At 34.7% G+C, this 12,456-nt stretch overlaps 1 protein-coding gene across 1 annotated transcript; it reads left to right on the top strand.

The window, feature by feature from the left end:
* Positions 1–7,786: 7,786 nt before the first annotated feature.
* LOC149557394 (CASP-like protein 4B4) lies at positions 7,787–10,401 on the top strand. Its single transcript, XM_089832049.1, has 3 exons — positions 7,787–8,358; positions 9,470–9,605; positions 9,689–10,401. Exons 1-3 carry the CDS (start codon positions 8,108–8,110, stop codon positions 9,881–9,883), a joined length of 582 nt encoding a protein of 193 aa, XP_089688175.1. The 5' UTR covers positions 7,787–8,107; the 3' UTR covers positions 9,884–10,401.
* The last annotated feature ends 2,055 nt before the right edge of the window (positions 10,402–12,456 follow it).

The raw sequence follows: 12,456 nt of genomic DNA, 5'->3' as shown, positions 1-12,456 counted from the left end.
AGGTAGGATCAAATTTTTGTGCATCCTCTTCTTTCTAATCCCTATTTCTTGAATCTAATCTCAATTTATCAATCCATTTTGTATAATACATTTGAACCCTTTGTAGTTTTGAAAGCTTGGGTTAAAATCCCATGAAATAGGCCTCTTGTGGACTAAGTTGACCTCAACATCTTCTAAAATTGTTGACCTAGGTCGACCTATTTCAAAATAGACCGACCCAAGTCAACTTGTTCCCTAGTGGATAGGAACTTTTGGTCCTAGTCTTGTTTCAAATTTCAATTGATTCACACTCATTGTAGTTGGCTCCTGCAAGGGTAATTTTAAAAATTCACTATAAAATGACATACAACGCCTCATTTTCACATGATGGAAGTAAGATACAAACATGTGTGGACACCTCAATATGACATAGAGAAATAGCAAGGTGGAAGCTAAAGTTTGGATCTAATTCTTTCATTGCAAAGAGAGGTCTTCATCAACATTTCTTCAATTTGACCATTCAATCATTTAAAAACATCGTGGAGATGCAAGGGGATCATGAAGATGGTTAGAGTACTTTAGACTTGGGGTCTTTCTATGCTTTCTATGCTATGTTCAGATTTGATCTTTGTCTCTTCATATTTTGCACACATTTACATGCTAGGGTTTCAGTCATAAAGTAGATTCTTAGCATTTTCTAACTCTTTTACATTCTAGATCTACAATCTAGGATTCACAAGCACTACATACATGCACAACATTCTTTCTAACATCTATTCATGGAGGAAAAATCACCAAAACTAGGGGTTGACTAAGGATAACCCTTTCATAGCCACCAACACATAGTTTTTGTAATAGACTTGCAGGTTATCAATTCAATGATCATAGATCCAGAAAGTACTCCCTGAGACCTTTTCTGAAGAAGTTGGGTTGATTTTGCTAAGGTGTCCTGGAAAAATGTCCATCTTCCTATAAATTGTTCAAACACTTTACCACTAGGTCAATGTCTTCCAAGAGGTATGAAAAAAAGCATTTTGCAATTTTTTGTTATTGTGATTGCAAATCCATAGACGAAGGTTTTACTTTACAATCTCAAATCCAAAAATTTTTAAACAAAAAGCTATATTCCTTTGTACCTTTCAAGGTAAGTACTTTATCACTTATTTCATCTTTTAGAGTAGACCTATTTTAACATCTTAATTGGGTTGATTATATATATTTGGTATCTAAACCTATCTCACACTTCCCACTTAATCATTAAGCTCAATTTTGCATTTACATATTTAATTGAATTATAGTGTATAAGAGAGGCCTTTCTTGTGTACTTGCTCAATATAACGTGGGTCTAGTATTGGCATCCCTTTATCATACTTGGGTTTTGCTAATCTAATCTAGGTCATATTGAGAGTTATTTTTGGAAGCTCTTCTTTCTCTTGTATTGAATGGATTAGAGAGATTGTGTTAAACTTGTCAAATCTAGTTTGCATTATTAGACTCATTGATGTCATTCCCCGCCTAAACATTATTTCACCACAACTTTGATTTAAAATTCTTTTGATTTTCAATATGTTTGTGGTATGTGTATTGCATGCTCCATAATAATTGAGAATCAATGAGTAATTAGTAATAACTTAGTATTTTATTGTTATTGATTGAGCCTTTTTATGAGATCATTTGTTTTATGATTCTGGGAGACATTGTGTGATTGTGTTAATTTACTGAATCTAGGCACACCCACCTTGTTCTTGTAGAGCTAGAAGTGCTCTAGGTTATGTTTTATCTCTGTTAGTTGGTCTAGTCAGTTGAAATAGTTTGTTTATGGGAGTTTGCAACTTTGTAAAACCTATATTGAGTATATTGGTGGTGCAAAAAGCATAAACCAAATTTGGGAACCAACATGTTCAATACCCTACTACACACTTTCAAGCCCCAACTAGCCCACTTTTTCAAAGCAAGTACCCTTCAAACTTAAGTTCCAAGAACTCAAACTTTGCACAATATCTTATTTTGTTCCCAAACTAAGAATTTTGGCATGATTTTGGTCAAATACAACCATTTGATGGGTTAATTTAGAAACCCTCCTACTTAGGTTCTCCAGACTAGGGTTTTCTCAATTCCACATACCCAATCACTTTAAGACTTAACAAAGGGTCAATCCACGATGTCCTTGACATAAAAAAATAACTTCAAACATAAAAACTGACCCTTCTTCAATTAGATCATCAAACCCAACACATGTACCCACTCTTCATACCCTTCTTTAAGGAAAACAATCACTTTTCTTGGTGATCATCCTTCAAAACTTCATCCCTATTTCCAACCCAGTTAATAGGAGTTTATCTTATGTTACTTTTGATCCATTGTACAAGAAACAAAAACCATAGAAAAAGTAGAATGGGCTCGATAACATTTGAAATCTCAAAAACCAAGGCTTTTCCAATACTGTTATATAACAATTAACAAAATAGAGGTTTAGAATGACCTTTGACATCTTAGAAGGATTGAAACATGTGTAAATAACTTACATAAACAATCCCACTTCATTCCTTAGTGCAAGTAAAGATGGATTTGCAATGATGAACTACTGGAGAATGAAAATAACACAACATGTAAGGAAATTTCAATCTATTTTATTCAATCTTTGTTTGAAATATGATATCTCCAACTTCTCCCTTAGCACGGTTGTCTTTCTTGGCTTATTAAATTTGAGTACAAATTATTCACAGGCCCAAAATCCTGTACCACCAACCAAAACTACTCAAACTACTACTATTCACCCAAACTAATTAGTCGTTACAATTCAAAAATTCAAATTTGTTAATACTAACAAATTGACTTCTATGACCATGAAATCAATTCAAAGGCTTATCTTTTGGCCTTATTACAACATTTATGACTAGAGATGCCTATCATATCCCTTGGCCCCATACTTATGCCCTTATTACCTATAGTGGTCCTACGGTCCTTATCATGACCATTAAGACTTATATTCACATTCCATTTATCATTATACCCAAATTTCATAGTTGGCCTCAATACATGATAATCTGGTCTTGTAGACCCTTTTCCTTCATGCTCTAGTGCCTTTGTAGGTCTTCTTTCTCTATTAGTGCTCCTACACCACCTAATACCTAGATCTCTCCCCTACTCCATCTCTACCTCTCCATCTTTCCCTCGTCTTATTATGCACCTCTCTTTGACTATATCTCTCTCCTAGATCTCTTACACCTCCCCCCGCCCCCCTCTCTCAACCACTTTGTCTACTTCTCTCTCTCTCTCTCTCTCTCTCTCTCACACACACACACACACACACACACACACACACACACACAAACAACTTTTAAATATATGACAAGTGATGTTGACATGATTAAAAAATGTTACGGTCTAAACCTATTTAATCAATGACTCAATAGGTGTTTCGACCTTGATAGACATAACATCACCACCATAATTTAACCAACATACTAGATGTTAAGCCCTATTATCATTTTAAAAATTAAATTAGCTTGTACTTTTTTTTTTAACATTAATCTATTTACCCATGTGTATATTATTTAAAATCAATGTTTGAAATTTTAACTCATAACTAAATTAATTATTTAACTAATTGAATATTGGAAATAGTAAACTCAAATCTTCTACAATAAAAATAATTAAATAAATAAAAGTTAAAAATAATATTTTTTTCTAAAATTTATAATTGTACATAAATCTATTACAAATTAATTTTCCAACAGCTAAACAAACAGAAAAATAGGTCACAGGTTAAAAGGTTGTAGAGTGATCCCATGAAATAGTGATGCCACAGATTCTTGGGGGAGTAATCCTAGGGACAAATAGGCCAGCAAGTTCGCTTGAGAAGGGAGAAACTGGGTTTTAGGGGTTGACTAACTAGGTAAAGCATTCCCACCAGTATTTTCCAGTGATCCTGCTAGTGAAAATGACATTCTCATGGGAATAGGGTTGGTGGGGATGCAGAGGATGTGATTAATGACACATGATTGATTGTGGTTAGACAAACAATGATCCCACCTTCTCAAGTTCGTGTTCCCACTAGTTTATGGCTGCAATCCCACGGTCGTGGGTTTGCATTCCTAGGGGGCAGGATCGTGAACAATATGCGTATGAAAGTGATTTAAAGCAGAAAATAATTTTATGGCTGGGAGCTTGATTTCTAATGATAGATTTGTGTACCTACAAAAAAATTAGAAAACCACTTGCACACACACACACAAGCACAAAACGCCAATTTTGGTTAGCTAAACATATAGCAAATAAAAACATGATTATAGTGACCTGAATGTAGGGTCCCACCAAGTGTGCCAAAATGTATCACCTAATCTAGTAGTGTAAAATGAATACTAATCTAATAACAAAAGCATTAACACAACTAAATAGTTAACACTTAAGATAGGACCAAGGTTATCACCCCAAAAGGAAGCAAACCAAGAATGGTAGGATCCTTATGGTATAACACATGATGAAGTGGATATGTCCCTGATGGATGGAGATGTGTGCTCATGGTGTGCTCAAGCTTCCAAAGGATGGGGGTTTTTACCAAGTGTGTGTATGGATGAGGGTTTCAACAATGGGGGTATGGAGGGATTTCAACATTATGATGGTATTTTGGTAGTTTTTAGGCTCTCAAAAAAGCATTATAACTTTGCATGAAAAGAAGATGATCTTTGTGAAGGGAGAGGGTTTCATTTATAAGCCAAGGGGTAGAGAGATGGATGGTCAAGATGCAAGGATGACAAAATGGTGAGGGAGGGTCAATATGCACTCAAAGGGGAGCACATAGATTGTGCTTGTTTGGAGCCAATAAGGGAGTGACACTTATCACAAGGAGGATGAGTGTGAGAGGATAGGATAAGGGTTGGTCAAGAGAGTAATGAGGGAGGTTGAGCGTGTAAGAAGGATGTAAGAGTCATAAAGGGGGATGTAAGAGTCATAAATGCTTGAGAAATGAGGGTGAGGATGAGATTGTTGACTTTAGCTTGGGTTAGCAAGTCTTAACCCTTGCTTAAAGTTGTACACATGTTTAGGTGGGGGATTAGGGTTTTTTAGGAAGGGGGTTAGGGGGCAAGTGGCTTAGCTTTGATGGGATGGGTTAGTTAGGTGGCTAAGTGAAGTTAGTATGGGTGAATGGGTTGGATTAGGAGTAAAAGTTAGGTTTAAGGATGTTTTAGGGGTTTAGATATTTTATTAAATGATTTATTTAATAAAATGGGGATATGGGATTAAATTAAATAGATTTGAGAATTCATTCAATTTAATAGAGGAATAGGGATTTAATTGATAATTTGATTTTGGGTTATCATTTGATTTTATCAATTGGACTATAGTTAAAAATAATTGAATAAATTAACTAGGGGATGGTGATTAATTAATAAAATAGTAAATTTTAAATCAATAATGTCTTAGGAGATGACTAAATATGATTACCTATTTGTGTAATCAGATTTAGGTGTCTACACTAGGTGCACCCACCTTGTTCTTGTAGAGCCAAAAGTGCTCTGGGGGAATGTTTTATCTCTGTTAGTTGGTCTAGTCACTTGAAATAGTTGGTCTAGTCACTTGAAATAATTTGTTTATGGGAGTTTGCAACTTTGTAAAACCTATATTGAGTAAATTGGTGGCTCAAAAAGCATAAAACAATTTTGGGAACCAACATGTCCAATACCCTACTACACATTTTTAAGGCTCGACTAGCCCACTTTTCCAAAGCAAGTACCCTTCAAACTTAAGATCCAAGACCTAAAACTTTGCACAGTATCTTATTTTGTTCCCAAACTAAGAATTTTGGCATGATTTTGGTCAAATACAATAATTTAATGGGTTAATCCACAAACCCTCCTACTTAGGCCCTCTATCTAGAGTTTTCTCAATTTGACATACTCAATCACTTTAAGATTTAACAAAAGGTCAATTCACCATGTCCTTGACAAAAAAAAAAAAATCAAACATAAAAACCAACCCTTCTTCAATTAGATCATTCGATCCAACACCTATACCCACTCTTCATACCCTTCTTTAAGGAAAACAATCACTTTTCTTGGTGATCATCCTTCAAAAATTCATCCCTACATCAAACCTAGTTAGTAGGAGTTATCTTATGTTGTTATCTATTGTACAAGAAACAAAGACCATGCAAAAAGTAGAATGGGTCCGATAACATTTGAAATCTTAAAAAAAAATGCTTTTCCAACATTGTTATAGAACAAATAACAAATAACAAAATAGAGGTTTAGAATGACCTTTAATATCTTAGAAGGATTCAAACATGTGTAAATAACTTACATAAACAATCCCACTTCATTCCTTAGTGCAAGTAACGATGGATTTGCAATGATGGACTACTAAAGAATGAAAATAACACAAAATGTAAGGAAATTTCAATCTATTTTATTCAATCTTTGTTTAAAAAATGACATCTCCAACTTCTCCCTCAATATGGTTGCCTTCCTTGGCTTATTAAATTTAAGTACAAATTACTCATAGACCCAAAATCCTGTACCACCAACCAAGATTACTCAAACTACTACTACCCACCCAAATTAACTAAATGTTACAATTCGAAAATTCAAATTTGTTAATACTAATACATTGACTTCTATAACCATGAAATCAATTCAAAGGCTTATCTTTTGGCCTTATTACACCATTTATGACTAGAGATGCCTATCCTATCCCTTGGCCCCATACTTATGCCCTTATTACCTATATTGGTCCTATGGTTCTTATCATGACCATTAGGACTTATATTCACATTACATTTATTATTATACCCAAATGTCATAATTGGCCTCAATACATGATAGTTTGGTCTTGTAGACCCTTTTCCTTCATGCTCTTGTGCCTTTGTAGGTCTTCTTGCTCTATTAGTGCTCTTGCACCACCTCCCCTACTCCATCTTTATCTCTCCATCTCTCCCTCATCTTATTATGCACCTCTCTTTGACTATATCTCTCTCCTAGATCTCTTACCCCTCTCCCCTGGCCCACTCTCTCAACCACTTTGTCTACTTCTCTCTCTCTCTCTCTCTCTCTCACACACACACACACACACACACACTCACTCACACACACACACACAACTTTTAGATATATGACAAGTGATGTTGACATGATTTAAAAAAAGTTATGGTCTAAACCCATGTAATCAATGACTCAATAGGTGTTTCGACCTTGATAGGCATAACATCACTACCATAATTTAACCAACATACTAGATGTTAAGCCCCATCATCATTTTAAAAATTAAATTAGCTTGTACTTTTTTATTTATTTTAACATTAATCTATTTACGCATGTGTATATTATTTAAAATCAATGTTTGAAACTTAAACTCATGACTAAATTAATTATTTAACTAATTGAATATTAGAAATAGTAAACTCAAATCTTCTACAATAAAAATAATTAAATAAATAAAAGCTAAAATAAATTCTTTTTTCGAAAATTTATAATTGTTCATAAATCTAATACAAATTACTTTTCCAACGGCTATTAGATAAATTTTGTACTGGTTAACTTCAAACCATGACTCCTCTTCATGGTCAAGGGCGTTTTCAACGTCTAAATTTGATGCTCAGCCAATCATGGTCAAGTATTTTAAACATACAGTTCTATTTGGAAGTTGCCTTCCCTATGCTTTGGTTAATCTTTTATTAAAATTTGAACAAAACGATAATCCTTTATAAATTACAAATTTCTCAAAACTTCAATTATATTTTAAAACAAAAATTTCAAGAATACAGTCATACAGCCCTTAAATTTAGCTAGGTCCCACATGTCTAAAGTTGTGGACAACTACTCTCCTACAATATGAATCTGTCCAGGCATCATTAAAATTTAAATGGATTTGAGTAAAATCTATGTTCGTTTAGAATCCTGGACAAGAGTGGATCCAATAGGAAAGTATTTAGTATATGTGTTGTCTTTCAGGATTCTACCAAATTGCACCAGGTCATTTCCAGGTCATTTCTAGAGCATTCAAAACAAATCAGGTCAACAAACCTACCCTGCCATGGCCGAATAATTAATTACTTCCCGTGGATCTCTGGAAGCTTCGGCTAACAGATCAAGAAATCTGAGCATTTTTTTTTGGGAGAAATCGGCGGGCAATGGGGAGCAGGACGCCATCGCCTCCGGCGTCCATGGAGCGTCAAGATGGTTTGGAATTAGCAGGGGGAACTCCACAGACGCAGCTTCAGACGTCTATCACCGTCCAGAGGCAGCAAAGGGAGTATTGGATGCGCCTAGCTAATCTTGTGGTCAGATCTGTAGGGCTTCTATCTTCCTTTCTCTCCTTTGTTATCATGGCCGCCAATAACCAGAGACCGGGACAAAATTTCGACGATTTTGAAGAATACAGGTAGATCTTCACTAGAAATTGAAAATATTTTCACAGTTATGTAAGTGGTTGAAATAATTTCTCGCAATATCTCTGTATACTTCAGACATTTCGTTAATTTACCATTGAAAGGACAAAATTACTGAAATTACAAGAAAATTTGCACGATTTCACCGAAATCTCTTTCAGCTAATAGCATTTCAGTCGAAAAAAATAATGCTGTGTAAATTTGCTTCTAAAAATTTGAGATAGAAATTATAAGTGATTGACAGAGTTCAGGTATTCTCAGTTTATCATTCAGAGTGCAAAATTCTCAAAATTATAAGATAATTTACACAATTTTAACAAGACCTCTGTCTATTAATCGACAATGCGATCAAATCGAATCGTGCTTTGTAATTTTGTTCCATTTCTTTATTTTAATATTGAAAGATCACAATTCTTAAAATTACGAGAACATTTGCATTTCACCAAAATCTCTTTCTGCTAATAGAATTTCAGTCAAATTAAATAGTGCTCTGTTTCTGAAATTCTGAGATAGTAATTATAAGGGATTGAGAGAGTTCAGGTATTCCTAGTTTATCATTTAAACAGCAAAATTCTCAAAATTGTAAGATTATTTACAGAATTTTACTAAAATCTCTTTTTATTAATCTAAATCTTACTTTGTAATTTTGCTTCTGAGATTTTAGGTAACTGAAAGAGTTCAGATATTTTTAATTTATTATGAAATAACAATTATCAAAATTTTCCACATTTGGACAATCAATATAAAAAAAACTCGATAAAAATTTAGTAAAACTAAATAGTGCTCTTTAAGTTTGCTTCTGAGATTATCAGGAGTTTCAGAGATTTCTTCATTTATCATTAAAAAAAATCAAAATATTAAATTTTGAAACACATTTGAACAACTTTTGTCAATTTTTTTTCTATTAATAGAAATTCAGTCAAATCAAATAGTGCTTTGTAAGGTTATTTCTGAGAATTCAAGATAGCCGAAGTCTTAAAATTAAAACAATATTCACAAAAGTATGACGGAAATCTGTGTCATTAGTTGAAATCCAGTCAAATAAAATAGGGATCTGTAAGTTTGTTGCTAAGATTTTGAAAAAGCGGCTTGAATCTGCAACAGGTATTGTCTAGCCATAGCTGTGATAGCATTTGTCTACTTGGCGATCCAGCTAGGCAGAGGGATTTACGAAGCAGTGCGTGGATATAATTTGTTTCATAAGACGCTTTTGTCTTCGGTGGATTTCATCGGTGATCAGGTGAGAATGAAAAAAGCTAGAACAATAAAATCCGCTGTTCGTTTTTTGAGGTGAAATTATGATGAAATTGAAGGATTGTGCAGACATTGGCGTATTTGGTGATGTCTACTTCATCGTCGGCGGCTTCACTAACAAATAACTTGCGGAACAATGGAGATACGAAGTTCACAGACATGGCCGCGGCTTCGGTAACCATGAGTTTCCTGACCTTTGCCGTTCTGGCAGCTTCTTCCATACTCTCTGCTCTTACCCTCGCTAAACGAATCTCCTGGTTTTAGGGGTAAACAATGCGTCCCTAATTTTACACATTTGGGGGATAAATGTATAAAAATGTAATTTTGGGCCGGTTCAGCACATTGTAAAGTATGCTATTGGTTATTAGATTGACTCTAAGGGGATAAGATGACACCTCATCAAAGCATCAAATTGGAAAGTGTTGTTTATGATTTTATTGGAAACAAAATCGGTGTTTAGGTCAAAATAGTTTATGTACATGCGTCCACCAATGAGTTTGGGTTCAAAAGTTGAGGAGTACACTTCAAATTTCTATAAAAGCTCCTAAGAGGAATTTACATTCTATATTGTCTTGAGTGTTGATTAGCTCCTAATTAAGCAATGTGAGTGGTACATTTAATGTAGATGCGGTTGAATGTGAATCGTGTCCATGATATGCTGACATTGTTGTATTGCATTGAAATGCATTGTGCATAGGAATTGGTACCATTGTATTGTGTGAAAAGGAGTGTTCAAAAGAAAAATAAAATCTGCAGAATCGTCATACTAGACAATTGGGTAATTAGCATATGTTCTCAATCTCCATTATTGTAGCCTTTATATGTCTACATGTGTGATTCATTACCTTGTGATTTAAAAATGTATCTAATTGAGTCGCAGCATGGGCATCTCACATCATGATCACGCTGAATGTTATTCCTACCTTTCACAATGTACAAGTGTTCAATGAATATTCTTTGTCATGTACCCATTCAACATTGTTGGTCATAGCTATGTGTGAAAACTAACACTATTGTAGTCACTAATTATTAATCTCCTATCGTAAATGATTATTAAATTGCTGAAAATAAATTACTAGCTAATATCAAAAAATAACACAATTGCAACTTCATTAATAAAAATACAAAAAGAAATTCAGAACACAATATTTTTAGACAAATTGTTCTTAGAAAAACCCGCAAGGGAAAACCAGTTCTATAGATGGAAAATATATTAATTTCAACAAATCAAGAGATACAAAATTTGTTGCCTCTCACTGATAAGATTTAGACAACCTCCTAATTTCTTCTACTGATATTCTCCACTGCTATCCCTAATGCTATCATTGCGCCCTTGCTAATACTGCAAGACTGTTTGCTATCACTGCAAACTCATTTGCTAACACTGCAAATGCTTCTACAACTCTTGTTGTTCTTTGTATTGTTCTGTTATCCAAATCTCTCCCTTGACCCCCTTTTATACTACTTAACCAAGAGGTTTCTAGTTGCTTCTTGATAAAGACAACTCAACTAAGAAGTTTCTATTTGTTTCCTAACTAAGAAGTTTCTAGTTACTTCTTGGTTAAAACAACCTAACCAATAGGTTACTAGTGGCTTCTAAAAGGAGTCAATTAATTAACAAATAATTATCAGAACTCTTAACAATTATTTGCCACTTAATCACATATGGACAAACAATTGTCCAAGCTACCTAAAACTAACACCCCCTCTTAGTGAGGAAGCTACTCTGCATGCCACCCAACTTATCTCTAAAGAAGATGAATTTTGCCTTCCCTAATGCCTTTGTCAGAATGTCTGCTACCTACTCCTCTGTAAGTATGTACTGTAGCTGAACAACTCCCCGTTGTACACAATCTCTAATGAAGTGATATATGATGTTTATATGTTTAGACCTATCATGAAATACTAGATTCTCAGACAACTTGATGCAACTTTGATTGTCACAGTGTATCACAATAGTCTCAACCTTTTGACCAAACAAGGCTACTAACAACTTTCGAAGCCATATAGCTTCACATCGCCATGCTAGCTATTATATATTTTACTTCTGTTGAGCTCAAAGCCACAAACTTTTGCTTCCTATTGAATTAAGATACAACTCCTGATCCCAAACTAAAACAACACCCTAAAGTGCTCCTTTTGTCTGTTGTACTTCTTGCACAATTTGCATTAGTATAGCCCATCAACTTGATACCTTCACCTCAGAAATATCTAATCCCATACTCAATTGTACCATGTAAGTAACGCAATACATGCATGGCTACTGTCCAATGCATTCTCTTTGGTTCAACCATGAACTGACTAAGAGAGTTTACTACAAATGCTATATCTGGCCTAGTTTTAACCAAATACATAAGCGAACCAATCAACTGTTTGTATAAGGTGGGATCTACATCCTTCTCCTTAGATGTATCTACCTACCTCCAATTTGTGATCATGGGTGTAGACATGGCTTTGCAATCCTCCATGCCGAATCTCTTCAAAATTTCAGTGCAATATTTCCCTTGACCAAGGAAAATCTCTCTATTTGTTTGCCACACCTCCATGCCTAGAAAGTAGTGCATGATTCCTAAGTCCTTCATCTCAAACTCTTTTGCAAGGTCCCTCTTGCAGTCCTCTATGAGCCCTAGTGAACATATAAGAAACAAGTCATCCACATAAAGAACAAGAATGAGAATCTCACCCCCAACCACCAAGTAGTAGAGGTTAGCATCTGCTTCACTCTTCAAAAAGCCCATTCCCTGCAAGTATGTATCAATGCGCTCATACCATGCTCTAGGAGCCTGCTTGAGTCTGTACAATGCTTTCTTCAATCTACACATGTAGGTCCCTTTGTT

This window comes from Cupressus sempervirens, chromosome 5, assembly GCF_028749045.1.
Source record: "Cupressus sempervirens isolate cs-2001-9-10 chromosome 5, ASM2874904v1, whole genome shotgun sequence".
Classification (NCBI taxonomy): Eukaryota; Viridiplantae; Streptophyta; class Pinopsida; order Cupressales; family Cupressaceae; genus Cupressus; species Cupressus sempervirens.
Note: the sequence above shows the minus strand (reverse complement) of the source record. Positions and strands in the feature narration are given on the sequence as shown.

What these genes read in the sequence shown, in the direction of transcription:
- LOC149557394 (XM_089832049.1), top strand. Translation starts at nt 8,108, where the DNA reads ATGGGGAGCAGGACGCCATCGCCTCCGGCGTCCATGGAGCGTCAAGAT. An exon ending in GACGATTTTGAAGAATACAG is followed by an intron (nt 8,359 to 9,469) that starts GTAGATCTTCAC and finishes AATCTGCAACAG; the next exon opens with GTATTGTCTAGCCATAGCTG. An exon ending in TGGATTTCATCGGTGATCAG is followed by an intron (nt 9,606 to 9,688) that starts GTGAGAATGAAA and finishes AGGATTGTGCAG; the next exon opens with ACATTGGCGTATTTGGTGAT.